The sequence below is a fragment of the Mastomys coucha genome, unplaced genomic scaffold (assembly GCF_008632895.1).
Source record: "Mastomys coucha isolate ucsf_1 unplaced genomic scaffold, UCSF_Mcou_1 pScaffold5, whole genome shotgun sequence".
In the NCBI taxonomy this organism is placed as follows: Eukaryota; Metazoa; Chordata; class Mammalia; order Rodentia; family Muridae; genus Mastomys; species Mastomys coucha.
Genome location: NW_022196911.1, coordinates 29,750,014 through 29,774,100, shown reverse-complemented (window position 1 = coordinate 29,774,100; position 24,087 = coordinate 29,750,014). Strand labels below are relative to the sequence as shown.

At 44.9% G+C, this 24,087-nt stretch overlaps 1 protein-coding gene across 1 annotated transcript in view; it reads left to right on the top strand.

Annotated features, from left to right (window-relative positions):
- Dock2 (dedicator of cytokinesis 2) overlaps nucleotides 1-24,087 on the top strand; it is a 416,864-nt gene that overhangs the window by 347,999 nt on the left and 44,778 nt on the right. The window contains exons 33-34 of the mRNA XM_031350584.1: nucleotides 11,854-12,002; nucleotides 22,178-22,263. Of these exons, the coding sequence (XP_031206444.1) occupies nucleotides 11,854-12,002; nucleotides 22,178-22,263 (235 nt within the window). The remainder of the gene's footprint in view (nucleotides 1-11,853; nucleotides 12,003-22,177; nucleotides 22,264-24,087) is intronic.

The following is a 24,087-nucleotide window of genomic DNA, read 5'->3' as shown; positions in this document are numbered from 1 at the left end:
GCATCCCAGGAATGCTTGCTGCTGATTGGTGGTAGCTACTTTACATCCTGCTTCTTGGGTGATGTGATCCATAAAATACTTTCAAATCTCACAGGGTGGGAGAAAGGATTCTCCAGGAAATGAGTCCAAAAGCTGCCCCTGTTACAGTGAGCTGTAGGGATGGCTTGTGGATATTGTTGAAGGGAGAGGTGGAAGCAGAGGGACCATATTGACCATTCTGTGTGAGGTCTGACTAAAGAGATACTATTGAAACTCCATATCACATCCTTTAGGACCACCCCTGCTTTCCCTTACTGATCAGGAAACCCAAAGGGGGAGTTGTTTGTCTGAACTCAGACAATTGGACTCTCAGGGTGTATTTTCCATTCCAGGAGAACAGATGCCAGTAATCCTGCTTATAGACCAAATTTGGAGCGAAAGATGAATGGGTGGGTGAACTGATATCCACGAAGAGTGGGGACGTCCATCTCTGACATTTGGCTTTCTCCTTGACTCCCTGGTGTACAAATTGCCCTGCCCTAGGCTTAGCTACTGGCCGGCTTCAGTAGAGGCATTTATAAGAAGAGGTTGCCTCTCTTGGGTTTAATCTTAATGAACATCCCAGGCTTCACTTCCTACCTCCCCAGAACCTTTCATATCCACTGTTCCCTGTAGGGTTTTCTGGATCACTTTTAGAATAAGGTCTGATCTCTGGTAAGAGAATATACAGTACAGTGTGTAGATTACCTAGTCTGATTTCTGTGGTTTTTTTGGCAACATCTGATTCCAGCTAAGACAATATACTTGATGACAGAGGTAGGGGTGGGCTTGGGGAGGGGTGTTACAAATTGGCTCCCAGAGTCTAAAGCAGAGTAAAGGACCTAGACCCAAACAGACTGTCACAGCTCTGTCTGGAGCCTTGCTTGGTCATGCACAAGCAAGCCTCAAGCAAGAGAATTGAATATCCCTTGCCCTAAGTAAAAGAAATAACACCTCTCACAGGGTGTCTATGAAGGTCATAAGAGTGAAGACTAGGGTAGATGTAGCTATGGAGGTCTGCACTTGCATGTGATAATTTGTTACTCCTATTCATACTCTCTGGCCCAGCATGATGGAACCTGATTGTGTTGTGTGCTGTACACTCCTAAGATGCCCCGAAAGTGGCATCCAAGCAGTAATACTAAACAGTAAAGTAAGGAAGAATGTACAACCCATAGATATTTAACAGTTTGGCTACTGCCAACATTTGGAGTAGGATAGATAACCTTTGGTTTTCCTAGGTACTTCCCCAGGACTACACTGGGGAGCTGGGTCATCTTTCTGGGGGTCTATTCCCTAAGATGCTCACGATGTTCTCCCCAGCTGTAACTATAAAAACTTCTTCAGATATTGTGACATGCCCCCTCAGGCATATCTTCTTATTGTGTGTTTTGTCTGGCTACTTTGGATAAGGAATGGGCTATTAGAAATAAGAAATACAATGTTTCACTTGCCATTTGTGTTAGTTGGCTTTTCTTAACTATGACCAAAATAGCCAAGAGAACAGCTTGGAAAATTCCTCCCCTTGGCTCATGGTTTCAGAGGCCTCAGTCCACCAGTCTTAGCTCTGTGAATTTGGAGCTGTGTTGAGATGAAACATCATGAGGTTCACCTCATGGTGGAAAATAATCGAGTTGAGGGTGGCAAAATATAGCCCCCCCCCACACCATACAATGATATATAGCTACAGTCCTACTTCTCCCAGCCAGACCCTGCCTCTTGGAGTCTCCATGTCCTCCAGAAAAAAAATAGTTGACACCAGCTATTTACCAAGCCTTTACACTGGAGCCTGTGGGGGACACTGTGTGTTCAAATCCTAACATTATTATTTTGCAATAAGGCAAAAAAAAAAAAAAAAAGACATAATGTCAGTGCGAGAGCAAAATGCTGCAGGTAAGTTCCGGAACAAAGCAATAGCCAGTGGCTACAGCTCTCCAGTTGCTTGCTATTTGGCTGGAATATAAGCGCCATCACTACCACATCTTCAGAGGTTTTCAAAAGAAACCAAAATGTTAGATCCTTCAAGGCATTTTCCAGTGTATGAATATCAATGATGATTCATTGGATGTTTTCAAAATATTCCATGTTTTCAGTGATAGAATGGCTTTCTGGCTTGCACACTTGATTTCTACCAACAGAGACAAGCTGAGGCTGTGGCAAGCCTCCGTTCCCTGCTCCATACCCCAGGCTCTGCCAGAATCGCAGAAGGAAGAGCTTTGCTTTGTTTGTCCCAAGCGGTTCCACAAGGCCTGCTCTCCTCTGAGCATCCTTCACTGCATTGTTTTGCCCACAGAAGATTTTATTTAGATCTAGATTATGTTTTGGCAGGGAGTCTTGTACTCCCAATTATGCTGATGAATGAAAAGCTGTTACCAAATATTCCACCTGCTTAGAATCATAGAACATCAGAGCTGGAAGGGCCCTTTAGAGATCATATTGTCCGGCATTTTTCAAGCATTTATTTTTAGCTGAGGGCCAATAAAAAGAAGAATTCATGCTCGATAACTAAATGGGATAAAGGTAAAAATATTGTAATTAAGGTGATCATGGGGCAGAAAGACCACTATAAATGGCTTTCTGATGCCCCCAAAAGACCCCTGAAGATAATTGGAAAAGGGATTTATATGCTCCAACCCTTATTTTACCAATGAGGAAACCGAGGCTCAGAGAGGAAAAAGAACTCACACTCAGCCATTTCGTGTGTTAGAGGTGGAAACCAAGCAAACATGTTGGCAGGAGTGCTTGCTCAGAGACATCACAGAATCTCTGCTGCTCAAAATGCCTGCAGAATGAATTAGCACAATTAAAAGACCTATCATCTGGAGGCTGCAAGAAAAGAGCCACATTGATTGCGATTGCCCTTGGGGATGCTGTTTGCTGAGATAGCAAGGAGTTTCTGAAGAACAGCTGTAAGAACAGAAAGGCCCAAGCCATCCTAGGTGTCAAAGGGGGCTAGATGTGGCCTCTGGCATTGTCATCTGTAAGGCTGTATTCCCACATCACCCTGCTAAAAATCTTGTCCTGGAGAATACCACTGCATTGGCCTCCCATAGGTGCTCCCTTGTTCAGACAAATGATGCCTACTGCAAGAAATAAAAAACAAAGGAAGTTTTGACAGAAGAATCACCCTTCACCTCTTGGCCAGGCTTCTGGGGGAGAAGAAAGGACATCCATCTGATGGGGTTTTCCTGGTATGCACACACACACACACACACACACACACACCAGGCTTCCGTTCATTAGTGACATGGCGGCCTTCTTCCTTGTCTCATTCAGGATTAGGAGCTGAAATCTGAGGCAGGAAGGATGAGTGGCTGCCTCATTGACTTCCTACCCTGTTGCTCTGTGGGATTCTGGTGTTAGCACACTAATGAGATTAGCTTGATAATCCACACCAGACCTATGCTCGGAGTTCATTAGGGACCAATGTACTGAGACCACTACATAGCTAATGATGGCCTTTAAAGGGTGGCTCACTGAATAGCTGAGCTCTCTGGAGCAGCCTTCACGGATTGCCCAGCTGAGTGGATGCTGGTAATGTTTTTGTTTGTTTCCTTTCCTTTCCTTTCCTTTTTTTCTTTTTCTTTTTTTAAGGATTGCAATTTACTCAGCTAATGAGGTCTTGGAGTAGGTGGCGGCCAAGTGACCCACATCCATCCCATGAAAATATCAGCAGTGACATACTTGTGTGTCTTTGAAAAAAGTATTTTTTCAAACAGAGAATGGAGGAAAGAGGGAGGGGCTAGAGAGTGGGCTCGAGAGCATAGCACATCATTATTCTGCCCTTCTTTCTTTCTGGAAGATGGGATGATGGCCGGAGAGGCAGAAACTGTCTTGATGCCTTGGGGGCGGGGGGCAGCCCCAGGGATGGAGATGATTCCAAGCTCCATCTTCTCTGATTCACAACTCCAAGCTGACCATATTCTGAGGCTTTCTTAAGGATGAAAATGAGAGCTTTGGGTTAGCCTAGATAGCCAGATTTCCAATTACACCTCTAATAAATCAACTAATTTGGCTCTCTGGTTTTATAGGTCATGTAGCTATGACAGGTCAGGAGCAGCAGAAGGACACACCCAGGGTCAACAACAAATGGTTCTTTAAGCAGCATTTAGAAGAGTTTGTCTTTAGATCCCAACTCTGATGTTCTTATGAATAAATTTTTTCCCAAAGAGTAATGATTTCAAATGATGTGAAATAGCCAACTATGTTTTTCAGAGACTACAGATAATGAGTAAATCATCATGCATGTTAGTATTTGAAATTGTGCTTTAATGCCAGCAGCCATCATGAGACTCAGCATCAGTATCTTCTTCTCATTAGGGAAATTTGCAGCATCCGTGTGATTATAGAGAACTAATTGTAAAGCGCATCTCAGGCTTGAAGGTTATTTAACATTCCTCCTTCTGGGAAGAGTCTAGGCCTCTGTGTGTGTTCATGCTCGCATCTATGCTGGTCTGGGAGAGGAGCCATGTGGTGGGAGTTCTTGGTGAGGAAGACTACATACTGTTAGGAGCCCAGCCATTTAAGGCTCCTGCAGTTTGTGTTTTGGAGTCCTGGACCAACGCCAATGGTATAGCATTCTAACACTGGCTTTCTGCTTGGCATGCGGTAATGCTTGCTTTATAAAATGACTCTGTATTTAATCTTTCCATGTTCCCTTGGTTTAATGTCCAGATCGTGTGTAAACAGTCATCATGGGAAAGAAAGACAGTGGCATCTTGGCCACATATGTAGGATGACCACTCCCTGAAAGCCCATGAGGACAACCGAGCTGTTTCTTTTTGTACATCTCCTAATAAGCCAAGCTCTATGCTAAGCTCCAGAAAATAATGGGAAGGTTGAAGGGAAATAAAGCCCAATTCATACTCCATAAGGAAAAACCACTATCTAGGTGGGGACATTTGGAATATTGCTGTTTAAAGTGAAATGGTATTGTACAAAAACAATAGAAGAAATGGCTCCTTTTTAATAAAGATTTTACTTATTTATTTTATGTATATGAGTGCACTTTAGCTGTCTTTTTTCAGAAAATTATTTTAATAGTTACAAAACATTTTTTATAGAACCAGTATAAAATAGCAATTGATTATTTTATAATTATGAAGATTAGACTTGAGGTCTTGGCTGAATAGGGCTGAACCAACCAAAGGCCTCTGGCTCAGAGACCACCCTCGAAAGCCGGCCCTGCTGACATCTGTCATGCCCAGGCAATGAGAGTTTTAAAAAACTCTCTCTACTCATTCTTTGGAGGCTTGAAGTGAATTTGGCAGCTTTCATGAAACATCTTCCAACTCCTGTCATTTTTTTTTTGAACAAAGTATCCTTTTATTAATGACATACAAATAAGATGGTTACAAAGAGAAGTGTTTTCCCTCTTTGATTTCAGTGATAAGGAGCTGCTAGGAAAAAAATATAAAACAAAATTACCTTCCAACTTTCCTCTTAAAAACAAAAATAACCCCCAACCCCGCAGAAAAGGTTAAAAAGAACCATATACACTTAACAGCAACAAAAATAACCTGAAATGGAAAAGGTTTACTGAAACAAAACAAAAAAATTTAAAACCATTTTAACACTCCTGGAACAAAAAACCAAAGACCTGGTACAGTAGACTAGACCTGTTGTTTCTCAAAATCAAGAGGGTGGTAGAAGATGCCTGATAAGCCATTGGGCTTAACACCCACAGGAATAATCTGCTGGTTTTAGCCACCATCCCTCTGGTCCAGTGAGAGGTCCTGAAGGGCCCTTTGGGATGGAGGGTCCATTACAGATGGTTGTGAGCCACCATGTGTTGCTGGGAATTGAACTCATGACCTCTGGAAGAGCAATCGGTGCTCTTAACCACTGAACCATCTCTCCAGCCCAAGAAATGGCTCTTCAAACAGGTCAGAGAGTGAGTGGTCCACATTAGGACTGAAGCCAAGATTGCAGCAAGGCGAGTGTTCCAGGAAAGCAGCCTGAGCAAACACACTTTGTAGACATGCTGGGATGATAGGTTTCCCAGAAGAAATATGGAATAGGTTAGAGAGCACATCCATCCAGACGTCTGTATGAGTAGTAGAAAATACTGCGCACTGTTGTGGGAAGAATAACGGAAGCTGTGACTGTGTTACCTTAAATGGCAAAGGATACACACATGAGCAAATTAAGGATTCTTGTGGTGACAGTACCAAGGGTTATCCAGATGTGCCCAATACAATCAATCACAAGGCCCTCATACGTGAAGAGCGAGGCAGGAGGGTGAGAACCAGAGATATTTGAAGAAGGTCATTATAAGGATGAAGGTGGATTAACCAAGGAATGGAAGGAAAGTAAGGGCTTGAAGGGGGAAGGAAAATAGAGACTTTCTTGAACTTCTGAGCTCATTCGTGTATGTTCATATATTGGTCTTCTAGTACAGTGAGACCTATTTTAGACTTCTGGTCTCCAGGGGGATGAGATAATTAATGTGTTTGAAGTTATCAGTTGGAGGTGACTTATGACATCAATAGCAGGAATCCAGTCTAAACACCTTCTAAAGATCATGTACTTGAGCTTGAAACTGAAAGCAGGCCAGCAACAGAAGCCCAGTCTCATTGACTCACCCATATCACTGAGAAGTTCACCATTGGTAGCTTGATTGCAACTCTTTATTTAATGTCTGTAAAGGTGCAATAATGGTAGAATAGAAACTTGAGGCACACAGAGAATCTATAAGGACCCTGTAGAGTGACCATGGTCTACCCAACAAGAGCCAAAAGCTCTTCCTTCTATAAACCTGTCCTATTGAAAATGAATGTGGGCCATGGATCTTGTTTTAAACACTGTAGTGTCTACATTAACAGATTGTTCAAAAGGCCTGGGCATGGTGGTTCTTGTGTATAATGTCAGTACTTGGGAGGTAGAGACATGAGGATTGGGAATTCAATTTAATCTTCAACTACATAGGGAGCTCATAGCCAGCATGGCCTATAGGAGACCCTGTTCTAAAAGACAAAGAAAAGGAGAGAATCAAAATGAGCAATTAATTAGTTTTAAGTACACCGATGCACATTATAATGGGGTTATACACCAATAAACTCATCATAAGTTGAAAACATTGTAGGTAGAAAATATATTATAACCCCCTCACCCAGCTTAATAGCCCCACACACTAGAGTGTTGGCTGCTTTTTCTCCCAGTGGCAAGGCTGCTGGGAGCTCCCTGTATCAGCCTGACATCAAGAGAGAGGACTAGATGGCAGAAGATAAAGGATCCAAATTCAGATTTCAAAATACAGAGCTGGGACTGGAGCTCAGTGCTAGAATGCTCTCATGACATCTACAAGGCCCTGGGTTCGATACTAGCACTGAAAAGAAATAAATACATTTCTTTTATCAATAAATAAATATTTATAAATAAATAAATAAAAATAAACTTCAAGATAATTTTTATAAAGTACATTTTTTTTTTGTACCAGTGTAAAGCTGAGTATCCTAAACTTAGTCTCTTATTAACCAGGAATAGTCTCTATTTAACTTCTCATTCCAGAGTTTTACAACTTTGATAGATAATCAGCATAAAACATTCTTAAAATTTAAAAAGAAAAATGTATTCTTGTGTAGACTTTTGTATGCTTAGAGTACATTTACCTCTGGACAGCCGTACCTCAAGTGTTCAAAAGACACATGGCTCACAGTTTTAGATATGACCTTAGGGCGCTAAAGAATGCCTAAAGGTTTACTCTCTGGCACATGTGGGGTGAGGCTCAGAGTGGGGCATAAGGTTGATACCTCCTGTGAAAGACCAAGGGAGAAGAGGCAGAAGACAGGCTATGGAGGGACGGCGGACACTAGGGGTGAATAGGGCATTAAGGGGCCCTCCAGTCAAATGGCCTGCAGAGCATGATGCCTGGCATACATCTATAGGGGTGGGCTAGACAGCATTGAGTGGTCTTAAGAACAATATGGAGGATTGTGAGCGTGATAGCAGTGGAAGAAAATTCACCCCAATCCTCTCCCTGGTTAATTCTTTGCAATAAAAGTGAAGTAAAGTTTAAAACAAAAAGCCGAGTAGTCTTTAAGTTTCCATGAAAAGGCCCAGTGGCTTTCACATAGTGTAATGTTAGTTTGTCGTTCTGCCCTTCCTAGAACCCAGTAGAGTGCTGAGCCCTCTCCACACACCATCGTCAATTAGCATTGATGCTGCTGAGTTCCCTCAGGCACCAGACACTGAAAAGCCCCGTGTTTCCATTCACCCTTTCAATATTCTATCATGTACAATGGGATTCTGCAGGTCCGGGGAGATTGGTTGAGGGACATGCTCCATACCACAAAGCCATGGAGTAGAGTGCTGAGACATGAGCAAGGGCATTCGTCTCAGAGACTCCATAGGCCTGAGGGTAGCAAGGACCAGGCACCTTCCAATGCTGCAGGATGCTTTTCCAAGCTGAAGGTAGGAGGATATATGCTTCTCCCTTTCAACAGAGTGATGCTTCCTTTGCTAGTAAGTCCCAGGAAGTCTAGCAGGCTCTGACATCCAAAGAGTCATAACCTGCCTTTGTTGTTACTGTACATGTCGGGGGCTACGACAGCGCGTAGTGAACCATAGAGTCTTGCCCACTTCTGCCCTGCGCCAGCCTCATGGGATCTGCAACCTGCCTAGCTTCCTTCAGACAGATCCCCACAGGTCACCTATCGTCATTTTCTTGCTCAGTCTCCTAGTGACCTCAGATCTTCAGTGTTCAATTGAGGGAGTGCCTTGGGGCAGGGATACACAGGGCCCCTTTGCTCTCACATACCTAGGCTTTTCCTGAACTCTCATTACCAACAGGACCCTCCCGGCACTCTTAACTGGTGTTAACTTGCCGTCTGACATTTTAAACACCTTTCCTAGTGGCTGTCTCTACCCAGTGATATCCAGCATCTACTATATAAAAAGAACCCTCAAACCAACACCTGTCTTCATCTTCCTCCCCTCATACAGCAAGCAGCAGTATTTCTTGAACGAGGATTCTTTTTTTTTCAGAATGAGTTTCTATTCAATTAGCTACAAATGTATTCTACCCGTGAGTTTGTGTGCCTATGTATATAAAGATATACACAACCATGCACTCATTTGATTATTCCAACGTGCTGTTTTTTGTTTTTTTGTTTTTGTTTTTTGTTTTTGTTTTTTGAATAAAGGAATAAACATGTCTTTTGGGAACAGTATAATCACCATTGCAATCGCGGCATATTTAAAGACCAGCGTCTCCCTTTCTCCTCTTTCTCCAGTCTCCCAAATATCTCAACAGACTACAGAGAAAACAGGTCACAAGTATCTAAAAATCCCCAGTCTACAGCATGTCCACCCTTTATTTTAAAACATTTTAAATATATCCCTATCTCGCTGGTGCCCGCTGGTCTCCTCTCTCTCTCTGGTCTTCATCTGTACTCACAGAGGTAGCTTATCTGACAGTTCTAATTTACCTTCTGCCTATTACTGCACTCAAGTTTGAATTTAAAAACCCTCCTGTTGTTTGAAAAAGATCATGAAGGACAAAGTCAGAAACCTGGATTAGTAAGTCCTCGGGAACTAAGTAAAAGCATCATGTTGCTTTTGTCTGTTTGGGTCAAAATGAGGAACTGAGGTTTAAGTCTCATCCAAATGCCTTTTGTGATGGGGCCGATCACTCAGAAAAACATTTCTATGTTGCTCAGCTCTGCCTGGCTTCCTCATCTACTTCCAGCTGCAGGTTAGGATGCTTCTTTGCCCTGGGCTTGGGGAAAATCCTCCGACATTAAGCCTTTAATGACCATTCCACTCAGCTTTTTTTTTTTTCCGCTTTAATCAAAAGGAGCCATGTGTGGCTGCACACTGTGCCACTTGAGGTTCTGTAACCCTGGGATCCATCTGCCCTATGTCCAGCCTAACAGTGGAGGAAACCAGATGGGCTCCTGGGCTGTAGAGCACAAGAGGAAAGAGGGGCCACTGACACATCCATGGTGTCAGCTTCAAGGGTGGCAGTGCTGCGATTTGGCCCTAACTCCATGGGGACTCTGCAATCCTAGGTACTATTCTCTCTTCTTTGCCTCTGTGACATCTGATGCCCAGGCTCGGGAGCACACACACTGCTTAACAGGCTGCTTTCTGTAGTTCATTTTGAGAAAACAGCATGGTGGCAGTAGTCAATGCTCTGTGATGTATGTCATGGGCTATTCAGTGACCTGGCAGCTCACCAAATAATGGTTCTTTTATCCGAGAGAAAAAGAGAGAAGCAAGGAAGGAGGGAAAAAGGGAGGAAGGGAGGGAAGGAGGCAGAGAAGTAAGGAGAGAGAGGGGGGATATAAATGTGTACACACATGTGGAGGCCTGGGAACTAGCTTGTATATTATTACCTGCTCTCCACCTTGCTTGACATGGATCTCTTTGTCATTTTTCCCATTGCTTACTAACTAACTGCTCTGCCACTTCCGGGATTCTCATCCCATCTCCCCCTAGGATCACTGAGGTTACATGTTCGTGGGTTCTGTGGATTCAAACCCAGCTTCCCCCCCTTCAGCAGTAAATCCTTTTACCCACTGGGCCGTCTTCCCAAACCATGATTCGTTTCTTCTTAAAAATGGCCCCCTGGCACAAATACTGTTGTTACCTCAAGTTGTGGGAGAAGGGAGGGCATTGATTCCCCCCAGAGGTGAGACAGACTTGCTCACCATTGCACATCTGTTTGATAAGGTTCCATCTAAGCCATCTGCCCCCAGAATTGGGTGCTCTTGGATGTTTTAGCCTTTCTTGGGTGCTTTGTCTTTGCTATGGGCGAGGGGAGCTGATTTTGTCTAGTCCTGTGTTAAGTGCACAAAGATATAATTTTCACATGTCTTCTCAAGAGGTGAGTTTGCTCAGCTTTTTGTGAGACACATGACCACGTCAAATAACTGGTGACTGAAAGAGCCAGGTAAAGCACTTTCCTCACTGAAACACACTACCTGGGTTCCTAATCTGCACTCCACTCAGTGTTTCCAAAACGATGAGTACATGTGCAGGTTTCTGCCCTTGTGGAGCTCAGGAGGGGGTCAATCAAATGAGTTTATGAGCAAAAACATTTCAAAGTTGGGCGAAAAGTGGGGATGGGGGTGGAACAGAGTAGGTACCTGGTTAGCTGGGGCCGAGGGTAAGGTGCAGGAGGGCACCTGTCTTCCTGCGTCCGAGCAAAGATGGCAAGCGCATGGGGAGGAGGGCTCAGGTGATGAAGAGGAAGAACCGGAAGGCAGGCAGGGAAAGCACCCTCAAGTCTGGCTTTGCAGCAGCAGAAGCACAGCAAGCCCATGGCACTGGAACCAAGCTTAGTGTGGCTGAACTGCAGGCAGAAGGGAATGCCCTGGAATGAGGCAGAGGCAGAGGCATCAGGAGCCTAGCTCCATCTGCCTTAAAGAACTGCACTAAATCCCACTCCCGCAAACCAAACCATTCTACCGCTCCTTAGCAGAGAGATTTGCTTTCCTTGTTTCAGAGAGCCACTGTTAGAAACATTTTATCCAGACCCTGGCTCGTGATGCAGATTTCATTTTAAACGTGCCTGCACACACGCCACTATCATTTCTTCTTCAATCAGGGCTGTGTCATGCAGAGGCGCGATGCAGGTGGAAGTCCTCTCAGACACTGAAGCGCGCTTAACACACACCGTCGCTATCGGCCTTCATAAACGGGGCTTGCTTGGGGTAATGCATATTTGTCCCTCGGCAAGCTAACCTATACGTAATGATTAAAGCTGCCTGGCTCTTGGTAAACAACCATAAAAAAGTTAATTACCAGGTTGGCTTCCCTCCTCCTTTCAACGTTCAGGAGCAGGGCCATCACAGTACTGTCTCATGTGCCCCTGTCCCTCTTCTTTTGCAGGCCAGAACAAAATCTGCTTCATCCCAGGCATGGTGGGACCTATATTAGAGATGACACTTATCCCTGAGGCCGAGCTCAGGAAAGCCACCATCCCAATCTTCTTCGACATGATGCTGTGTGAATATCAAAGGACAGGAGCTTTCAAAAAGGTAAAAGAATGACACTGGAAATTCATGCCAGCATTCCTAATCCCCAGCCCATTTCTCCAATAATGATAGCCACCTTCCGTCTGCCTGTGCTTCATTGAGAGGCTTCTGCAGGATAGGGACATTATTCGTGTGCCCGTTATGAACTGGCAGATCACATTTGGTCAGTATTCTATCACAGCTCCTGCCCAAGGCCAATATGAAAGTGCAGTTTCTTGCCATGTTCTTATTTCCATCCCATTCTCAAGCTATGGGAACCTTTACTTCCAGGCCCAATGACTGCCCCACCATCTCGGGCTTGCTCCCAATGTTGTCCGACACTTCATCTTCCTGAATGACTTTGAAAAGCTACATTCTCTAGAGGGGGAACCAAAGATCCTATTATCCAAGAGTCACATTCAAGCTGAACTTGAACGTGAGCAGCAAATGGAGGTAGAGGCCTGTCAGCCAAGAGGTACATGTGTGCATGTCAGGAACCAAAGGATTCCTTAAGTACATCTTTCAGAACCCATGTAAAATGCAATAATTCTCCCTCAAATGTTTTCATTAAAAGTCAGATCTCACAATGAGTGGGAAGAGGGCCATTATCAAAGCCACATCATTCTAGAAGTTGGACCTGGGTAAAAAAGTATCCATTCCCACAGCAGATGCATGCACTAATCACTCATGTGGTTGTTTAGGAAGGTTGATCTCGAAGCCATAGCGAAGCTGCCTGAGTATTTCCCTTATGTTCTGATCACTTCCCATGTGCCCCACATCCAGTTGGAACTCCAAGTTCTTCACCTCCACCTAGTGTTTCTGCCTCTTGCTTCAAACCCTATCTTGCCACCAAATAATCTTCCTTAAAAGACATCTGTAAGAGACAGACTCTCAGCTCCCCTTATTTAAGGTCCTTAGATGAACCGTAGTTCTATGGCTTTTCCCTGGCTCGTTGATTCTCAGATTCTTGCCCACCAGAGGCTACACCTGCCAGCTGCTGTTTCAGGGCCAACCTCCCCATGTCCACCCCCACTCTGAATGGCTATTGAGCTTGTCAATCATTCCCTCTATTATGTTCTCCACTTTACCCACTTTCCAGCCATCCCTGAATGACTTTCTCCCATGGAGTGTTCTTTATATTTCTTCTGCCTGCTCCTTCTCTATCATTCAAAACTGGTCCTGTGAGACACATCCCAAGTGTGGGGTCCTTTAAGAGATCTTTGCTTCCCTGCTTGGCATCTTGTGTATGTAGATATTGACCATGCTGCCCTGCCTGTAGTCATTTCTGTGCAACTATCAGACTCATTCTCAACCTCACCTAATCAGAATGGCATTGGTGACCGTGACAGACATTAACTGGTGCTCACGGCCTGTCAAACGTGCTGTGTACTTTCATTAGTTTTGGTTCATGTGGTCTCTCTTATTATCTTTGAGATTGGTGACACCAATGACCACCTTGCACAAATTCAAGAAGCGAAATATTTGCTGGCAGTTGGCGTCTCAATCGTATGTGTCCAGGTCTTTGGTGTTTTAATCAAAGAACTGAAGTAAAGGCACACAGACATGGCCAAGGAACAGAGAACCATTTCAAAGCAAATGGATAACATAGGTCAGATACATTGTCAGGAGCAATAGCAGGCCACAGGAGTGAAAGAGTACTAGGGTATAGCTTATATTTGGGGCTCCCCCTCATAGAAAGGAGGGGATGATTACTCAGGGGTATAAATCTCTGCTTTGATGGACAGATTATAGTTATCCTTTTTCTACTCTGCATGCCCCTTCCCATGAAGTATATGATTTTAATCATATTCATGTCTCATTATGCATAGATGTAAGATGACAAATAGGAATTTTTTCCAAACAGATCACTTGTAGAACAGTTTCTCTTACTGTATGTGTAGCCCAAACTATTGTAGCCTGAATGAAACTCCTACTTTCTATACTAAGATATGGCTGCAGAGAATATATTTGAATAGAAATTATCTACAAAAGGGGAGTCTTTGATGGTTGTTGGGGGCACAGAAACACTACATTTTTCAGAGTTGTGTGTGTGTGTACCTTGGCTCACATAGGAGTCTTAGACTGTTTGTGTGTATTTGTATGTTTGTATATGTGTGTGTGTGCATGTATGTGCATGTGTATACACCTGTGTGTGTATGTGTGTGTGTACATGTGTATAGTACTTGCAAACTGGGGATCTTATATATATAGCCCAAACTAAGAGGTGTCCCAGGTTGCTAAGCTCTACCCTATACTTACTGCCCCAAACTGCACACATCTAGACTGTGGCAAGGCAGAGCTTACAATATACAGGTTAGCATTATCCCAAAACTTGTGCTCTGAGTATTGTCTAGTCGATGGCTACTGAAGTAATCAAAGCCTTCTAGGGCAGTGCTTTCTCCAGAGCATGGAACATCAATCCAACAATATCCTCCAAGGAAGAATGTTTCCAGTGAAAGGCCTGGGGCCACCACTGCACATTGGAACCCTTCTTGGAGATTCCTAGGGCATACTAACTAGGAGCTGACTGACTTATTGCATGACCAAAGGCCTATTTGATTTCTCCAGTTTATTCTCCAAGACATATGGGTTGTATCCATCATTCTACCAAATCCAACTCTGAGAAGAGCAGTTCTATAAGGAATAGGAACCTAGTTTGTTGTTATGGTTCCTTTACAAACAGACACTTTGCATCCTCCTCCCCACCCCACCGTCCCCTGTCCACTAGGGATACTGGTGGCTCCCAGTTCCCAGAAAGACCCCCTTTGCAGTTAGTCTGAGTAGAAATGAGACAGAGGAGTGCAGATGGAGAAAGGAACTCTACTTGATCCCTTGGAATGGAGCAACCTGGAAGTGATATTTGCCCAGAGTGGGTATCTGAAGACAACTTAGGATGAACTGCCATTTGAGGGAAAATGAAGCCTGAGGCCCTTAAGGCATGTGGCATTAGATGAAAAGCCATCCTGCCACCCTTCAGAGCAGCACTTCCCATCAGGTGATGCCTTAGAAGAGCTCCTGAACACGGGCATTCAGAAGAAATACCCCTGCACCCAATGGCCTACAGAGTACTAAACAAGATCTGGTGACTGTCTGATTGAGACCTCATTTTAAGCACGACTCCCAATTGCTTCTTCTCGCTGCTCCCTTATCAAAAGAGACAGGGCAATCAGGCTGGCTAATGGGGCAGGTGACCTTGTGAAAACTATCTGGAAGGTTTGTTGGGAGCTCAGTTGGGAAAGGAGTTGGCCTAGGTTCATGGCTCTGGGCTCAGAGCAAAGTGAGAGTGAAGCCTTCCTCCTCAAAGGAGACAGGCAAGGTCCCAGTGAGTCCTCAAACAGCCATGATAGCAGAGCCAGACTGGAGTCTAGAATGTCCAGAGACCTCCTGTGTGAGCCAGCCTGAGTACATCATTCCGAAACTATCTGAGAGAAGACCTGTGCCCCTATTAGAGAACCCAGATTTTCCAGAGGAGCTAGGAGAGCCGAGAGGAATAGGAGACTGGGCCTTTGTTCTCAGTTCATACCAGGCCTTCTGGCCTAGAACTAATTCTAATGGCCTAGAACTAACTTCTTCAGGCTCTTTGTTGCTTAATTGCCTGGAGAAATCCTAGATAGCTCAGGCCTCGGGCTTTGGGAAAGGCTATGCTGTCTCCTGGGTTCGTTTGCAGAAACCAAGATTGACTCAAGGGTATTATAATCAGCTGGAGTAAGGAGTAAGTAAGTAAGGAGGGAGTTAGACTCTAAGCAGCTCAGTCTGCGGGGGATGGGGGATGGAGGAGAGGAAACCCTAGAAGAAGTCTCTCTCTCTCTCTCTCTCTCTCTCTCTCTCTCTCTCTCTCTCTCTCTCTCTCTCTTTCTCTCTCTCTCTCTCTCTTTCTTGTTCATCTCTGTTGTGAGAAATATTAAAAAGGATCACCCCTCATACTCTCCTACCCTGCTGGACCACATTCTAATTTTAGTGCTGGTACTGGCCGGATATCCCTATGTCCTGGCAGGCTCCTGCTATTTTCTCCCAGCTAGCAAGATCATCTCGCTTATGTGCAATGCCCCACACACCCCACAATCAGTCATCTAGCGCCTACTTACCCAGTAGAAACACGACTCTTAAGGCTTAATTATCCAATCAGGTTTATATATCAATAAGATCACAATTTACAAGATGTCAATACAATAACTTCAGAGCCAAATGATAAAGATAATGCTTTAACCCAATTACTCTAACCTTGCGAAAACCTTAGCTACTTGTGGCTGTTTAAAACCACAGGGGTCTGGACCCTCTTCCTGTTCGTCTGCCTCCATGTTGATTTTTTCTGCTTCTCCCCTTGCCTCCGGCCTGTCTCACCCTAAACTTCTAGCTCTGCCTCTCTATTCCTGTCCAATCACAGGCCTGTCACTGCCCTAATGTGATTGGACAGAGAAAATACTGCAACACATCTCAAGGCCAGATTGTTCTGTTACCCCCTTTAGCCCAAGTCCTAAATGCCACAGGCAACCAACATATACAATTGGTGTCCTCTTCATGAGGGCAGTCTTCCCTCCTAGACCCTCTCAGAACTATGTCACTGCTTAGTATGGGCTTCCCCACCCTCACCCCATATATGTACATGCAGTCTTTTGGTGAAGAGGTCATGTGACTAAGAGTGGCCTAGGATTGACCACAACATGGCTGCCATTCTCCTGTAGAAGGAAAACTAATTGTGTCCTGCCAGTGATGTGCAGCCATAGCACTCATATGGTAGGGTGACTTGTTTGTAGGCCTGTCTCTACACTATGCCAGGCATGTCTTCAGGCCAGAGCTCGTCCCTCAGTTCAGAATTCCCAGCAATCTGTAAGTACCAGACACTAAACTTGGATGTCAAGTCCTCCATCCAACCACTTTTCATGACAAAATACTCAGCATAGGGAAGGGCATCCCAGAGATTTTTCAAAGTAATCTTGTTCTGGCAATGTAGTCAAAGGCAAGAGAGCAAGGAGGCTCCAAGGAGACAGTTTTAGAAGTCAGGGAACACCAATCACTGCTAAAGTGATCCCCTGTGATAGAAAGACTAGCTGCTTTTCAGGTTACTTCTCTGTGGAACAAGAAAACCAAAGCTTCCTGAAAGACAGTTGTAGGTGTTGAGGCCCTGGGATAGAAACTGTGGCCGTCTAAAGTAAAGAGTACAGAATTGGACTGTGTCCCAGGTGACCGGGGACTGAGCCCCTAGCAAGCAGGGGAGACTATAGATTCAGGATAGAATCAAACTGGAAGGAGAATGTAACCTTCAGTGACAGTATCTAGCGCCAGGCTTGTACACAATAGGAGTTCAGTCATTGCTGAGTTAATTAGATCAAGAGATTGGTTCAGAAAACTCTACTGAGACTAAATTTTGGCATAGAGTAGGCATGTCGATCCCAGAGGTCTGGACCATGAGTGTGAGAGATCCACACATCCTTGTCTTCTGAACCCTTCTGTGCTTTGTAGCCTGAGACGTTTACTGTCTGTAAGCTGAGTGACCTGGGTCTCTCCAGTTCTGCCTCCTCATTGGTAGAGTGAATATTATACCATCACAGGTTACTAACTGGAGAGTGCATGGGTTCAGTTAGAGACTAGATCAAGAAATGGCCACACTGGTTCCCACAGGCCTCTCGTCACATGACATCATCACCTCCAATTTCCTGGCAATCCTGCCTCTACCCACTGACCATCATTTTGTTAACAAAGGAGTCCAAAGGTGGGTGGACAGCTTCATCTTTGTTATCCCTCCGTCACCTAGGAGTGTAATAGTCTGTCCCCATTGAAGTCAGCACCCAAAATAGGAGGAATTTCTCTTGGCTCCTTTATTTCAGTTTTAGCAGGGCAGGGCTCCGATCAGAAAACATTCTATTGAACAAGATAATAAATAGCTGGGGTGCTGTTCAGCTGCTAGGAGAGGCAGCGGAAGTATGGAAGAGAGCCTGGCAAGCTAGAAGAGAAGGTCCTTTCTGGAAGTTTGGGGTTCACACCCTTGGTTTGAATTAGTTCTCAAGATGCATACAAGACCTCTGTTAAAATCTGACTTCTGCCAAAATAACGTTTTCCCTAACAAATACACCCCTGACAGAGATGAGGTGAGCAAATGGCAAAGGGATATAGAGATGAGGTCGGGGGTGAAGAGGAGATAGACTCCGTTCTAAGCTCTGCACATTGATGTTGTTCATGGCAAGACCTGTCAGAGTGACATGGTAGTGTATATGTAGGAAGGGTTGTAGCCCTGGGTCTAACCCAGCTCAAGTTCAACAAGCCTTTGCAACCTAAGACAACGGCTCTCTGCTTCAGTGTCCTCATTTATAAAGTGAGGAAACCTTCCATCTCTCACAGCTGTAAGTAAGGGGTACATGAGATTAGGATGTCAGTGGTGAAACAGGGACACGATGATGTTCATGGTAGTCACTGTGAACACTGACAGAATCCACTGTACCCTAAGCACTAGGCTTGACCTCGTATTTCCTAATACATATACATGATTTCCTAATAACTGTTTCAAACCTGCATTGAATGGACAAAAGAGAGTGACATCAGAAAGATTAGCTAACTAACCCATAGCTCGGAGCCAGGGAAAAATATCAAAGCATGACTCGGGCAAATCAAAGCCTGGGGGCACAGGCTACCCTGAGTATGTCATCGGATGTGTCTATCGGAGACCTTAACTCCCCTACTCATCCCAGAAAACTCAGAAGCTGTGTGCCATCTCTGGCTCTGCCCCCTCCCTGGAATGCTGCAATTTGCCTCCCGACAGATTCTTTTGTGACCCAGAGACAAGTACTTATTTACTCCATTCACTGCTCTGCTCCAAAGAGCAGTTCATCTCACCAGGAGGAACAGTGCCAGCATTTCCCAGAGAACCACTCAGACCACAACAACAGCAGAATGCTGGGTTTCTCGCCCAGAGCTGCCTTCCAGGAGCGTTCAGCAACAATAACAGCAGCATTGCTGATGGTAATGGTGCCATGTGGGGCTGGGGCTCACTCAGTGCATGTGAACTTCTATGAGGCTCTGTTCCTTAGGGCAGTGTGATGCCGTGGATGCCATTGTAATGCTGTTTGCGTTGACAAGATGTAGTTGACAAACGACATCTACCTTGACACCTGTTTTGTAAAGAGAGCTTTCTAGTGGACATCATGCTAGTGTTTCTGTGCTGGCTGCAGCTGTTTTGCACAGTAAAGCTGAGAAGTTCTGACAGAGACCATCCTGCCTGTGGGGCTTAACTTTATCCACTGGCCCATGGCAAAGGATCTCTGCCAGCTCATGGTATAGCTTAGTTAACTGAGGCTTAGAAAGACCTTCTGGTTCTTCATCCCTATGTTAGGGGAATGGAGGAAGGATCCAACACCCACGTATTTGCTATCATTGCACCACCACAGCCAAAGTGCCTGATAGAAACAACTCAAGATTAGGGAGACTCATTTCCGCTTCCGGTTTTAGAAGGTTTCTGTCCGCCATAGGAGGTCAAGCATGGCAACTCAGTTCAAAGTGGCTGGTGTGTGACAGAGGTTGTTTATATCACAGTAGGCCAGGAATAAGAGCATGACAGGAACAAGGCCTGTGCAACTCTCAGAGGCTCACACCTAGTGACCTCTTTCCACCAGCTACGCCAATCTCCGGAAGGTTTCACAGCCTCTCAAAACAGTGCCACCCACTGGGAACCAAGCATTCAACACCCGAACCTGAAGGGGATTCCAGGTTCAAACCCAATGGCCCAGATACGGAGCCTGTTTTTAGATGTCTTATCTTAGGGCTTATTTCTATATGCTCTTTCTATAGAGGACATCTCTAAGTATCACAGAAGTCAGCTCCTGACATTTTAAAACAATAATACAGACGAGATGCCTGCAACTGCATCCTATAAGGAACATGCTTCATTTTCAAACTTGCAGCCCATCCTTCCCTCCAGACGGCCCCGCCATGTTTCCCTGTCCCTTCTTTCTTTCCTCCCTTTATAACCAGGGGAGTGGGAAGGTTTCAGGCAAGGCTGAATTCAGAAACTGGCTGGCTTACTTCTTCCCTTCCTCCTTGTCCCGTTCCCTCCTTCCCATCCTTCCCTCCATTCCTCCATCCCTCCCTCCAAGTCCCTGCTCCAGCTGTACTGCATCCTTACCTCTATAGCTTTGCTCCCACCACCCCCATGGGGATTGCCCTTCCCTTTATATTTATCACAACCCTACCAGGCTCTTTTAAAAGCTCCAGGCTTTTAAAAAAGAGCTCCAGGCTCTTTTAGAAGCTCTTCACCAAATTCTGGCAATTGACAGAAAACTCCTTAGTGCTTGTGCTAGATCAACATGGATTTTCTGGTCCTTTGTGTTGACTTTGAGCACCTTGGGTGGGTTGTGGTGGTGGTGGTGCGGAACAGTAGCATCACATGAATGGAAGGCAGATATTGACTCTGTCCCCTGTCTTTCTACCACCTCAAGATTTTGACTCAATGGACTCCATTCTTTATGCGTAGGAAAGAGCTACCAACAGGCTTCCAACATTCATCTGAGGCCTGAAACAGCCCCTGATTCATCTGTAATAATAACTGGCAGTTACTGGAGGCTGTGCCAGACCAGGAATGGCTGCTCATCACATATTATTGCATTCAAATGTGACGCTTGACCTCCAGGCCTCATGGGATATTATGACGACTGAGTGTGAAGAGGCTGCGTTAGAAGCCGAATAGCCCTGGTGCCTTCTTAGGTCTCAGCAGCCTTTGCCAATGTCCCCCTATCTCTCTACAAGGACGGGTTTTGTTCATAGCAGTAAACGACACAGGTGGACTGCATGTTTGATTGCATTCTTCAGAGTATGTACCAAGACAATGCAAAGTCTTCTGAGTCACAGTCCTGTACAGAGACACAGTGGGATGCTTCAAGAGAGTATACTGAATAAGCCATGATTTCCACTGGGCAAAATGCTTCTTGACATTGGCACTAGGGAGAAAACATTCTCTGATTTCAATGCAATGGATTTGAAAAAAATCATGAAAGGAAAGTTGATTTCTGATTATTAATTTTATCTCTGACTTCTGCTACTGTTACTGGCCTAGTCTCTGACAACATGAGATCTGCTATTTGCTTTTATATCTTATTTATATTTTCCAGCATACACACACACACACACACACACACACACACACACACATATATATACATATATATATATATATATATATATATATATACTCTAGTATAACACACATATATATTTCAGTATACATATACATATGTTCCAATATACACATGTACACACACACACACATACACACACACACATACACACACACACACACACATTGCTGCAGGAAACAAAACATCAATTCAAATGGACACACATACACTGGTTGATTTTGTGTGTGTGTGTGTGTGTGTGTGTGTGTGTGTGTGTGTGTGTGTCTTTTTAAACCCACTCATACATATCAACTCACTGAGATGGGAAGGCTTCCAGAGACTCAGAGTGGCATCAGGTCTATGTTCAACCCCGCTTCTCTGCTTCCCTCCATGGAATGTGATCCCAAGCAGAAATTCATTGGTGCCATCATTAGCAGTCTCAGGCTTACAACAGTCTCTTTCCAGGCTGAGCAGCATGACACTTGTTGCTAAGAGCTCCAACAAAGTCTCAGGTTAGACTCACTGGATCAGCCTGGGTCTTTATGATTCTTGACACATACATGAGTGTTGGAATACACTGATTAGGGGATGGGCCTGTGTTGGTTGTCCACATTTGTCAAAAAGAGGTGTTCTGAGACTGCTTGAGCCCCATGGGTTGAGATCAGGTCTGGTATGATCACCTGACTATGGGGAAAGGAATGCAGAACTAAAATAATAGCTGTCTGAGACAATGCGCCATTGATGCAGGGCCCTATCCCCTGCCTCTGTACATGCCTGGGATTCCCTTCACCTTTTACCTTCCTGTAAAACCTCTAATTAACCTTGGTGAGCAGGCTCAAATGAAATAATATCTGAGAAGCACTCACTCTCCCTCCTCCCTCCCTCTTATTCCCCCCATCCTCCAGCACTCAGCCCAGCTCCCTCCTCCACACCCTCTGGATATGAATTGAGTCCTGTTCAGCTTTCAATCTACAGGCCCAGGCACTGGGAATGGAAGAAAATAGTTGCTCCCTGATGCTCTGATTCTACTAATGAATTGACTGGCTCAGCACGTGGTCCTCTAATGTTGTTTTTGTTGATTTTCAACCACTTTTCCAGTTTGAAAATGAAATCATCCTGAAGCTGGACCATGAGGTGGAAGGAGGCCGGGGGGATGAGCAGTATATGCAGCTGCTGGAGTCCATGTAAGTTCAGGCTGGAGGCCCAGGAAGCCTGTGAAGGGCCACCCAAGGCTGGAAGGCTCTCATGGCAGGCAGGGTATGGGGTTGCTGGTTACCACTCCTGGGAGACTTTTGCAGGAAGCTTATGGCACTGAAGGAACTGTTTTGGGAGGAAAGTTGACATTTCTCAGGAAGTACCTGTGCTTTGCTATTGATGGGGTGGGCCGCATCAAAAGAAACGTGTTAGAAAGAGAAAAGAACACGGCAGTGAGAAAACCGCCTCTTTAGATCTGGAGCGTGGAATAATTACTGCCATCTTCCTCTTTGATTTTCGACAGATTTGATTGTAAGCAGCTCACATTGTGTGTATCTCTGGTCAGGTTTACTGTCTTGGGTCTATGTTTCATTGGGTGACCTCTAAGCTCAGGGAGGTAAACACATTGTCAGAGGATGCTGAGAAAAGCATCCTTGAAGGAGGTATAAGGCCTTCAGTGTGCTGTGTAAGACTTCAATGCCGCCCAAGTCTGGAGCGGACAATGCAGAGGAAGTAGCACTCAGCATGACTGGATTTGAAGTCAAGAAATTTTCATTTTGTTTTCCCAAATGTTAAGATAAATTCATGTACCGTGTGCTGTCTACCTACCATGAACTGCTCTAGTGTGTTTATTGAATTGAGTGACCACATAACAATTAAAATTAGAATATTTTCATTATCCTACCAAAAGGAGCCCTGTACTCCTCAGGCACACCAACCTTGTACATGTATGCATGCATGTAGCAATACACTCCCCTTAGCCTTGTGTAGCCATGACAGCTTTCTCACTACGCGTTTCTCTGTTATGGACATTTCATAGACTATGGCACTCTGTTCATTCATTTTTTTTCTTTTAATAACCAGCAGGTGGTTGTTTAGGTTGTATCTACTTCGTTGGCTCTTAGATAGACTCCGTGAGTATAGTAATTGTACCTTAGTATAGAATTTCATGGCTCTAGGGTAATATCAGGATAAAGACAGTTAGCTTCTTGAGGGGACAGCAGACCCATAAGGGCACAGCTCCACATTTTTCTCCATCCACCAAACAGGAGGGCACCAATGTCTCCTTTTCCTGTATCACCTGTTAGCATCCGTCCTAGCGATTATAGCCATCCTGGCAAGAACGTGCAGAAGACCCTTGTGTTCTGATGTCCATTTCCACAGGCTGAGGATGTTGAACACTTTTCTGGGGCTTATCATTCACTTGCATCTTTTTTGAGGGGCCATTGCATTGAATCCTGACTCCCCCACTTTGCAGCTGTATGACGCTAGGCAAATGGCACAACCCCTCTGGCCTCAGTATCCCCATTTCTAAAGTGGGAACAATAGGCTCCTGTGGTTATTTTGAAGCCAGAGTAATTAAGAAGCATCTGGCACACGGCAGGTACACATTTAACGGATGCTTCAGTCCCTCGGCCTGGCTCCCAGTTCCTGTCATTGGCTGCCTCCTAATTGCCCTGCCTGAGAGGCCTTCTCCGGAGGCTTGGGAGAATGGTCAGGCATCCGGATTTCCTGTCCTCTGTGCCCACTGAGGCTCTGATCTGGCTCTGGTTTTTTGAACCCTTTCCTCAATCCTCTCTGAATATTTGCCTTTCATAGCAAAGGCAAACCAAAGGCTTTGCCCTCGCCCCCCGTCATGGCCCCTATCCTGTACTGCCCAACACGATCAGAGCTGAGCAGTAACGATGGAGACCTTGAAAGCATGGTCTCATTTCAGCTAGCCTTGGCTCTGCCTGATGCCAGATACAGGTTTCCCATATACCCACCCATATCGCAGACAGATCCATCAGGGAAGGTTGGCGGGACCACTGGAG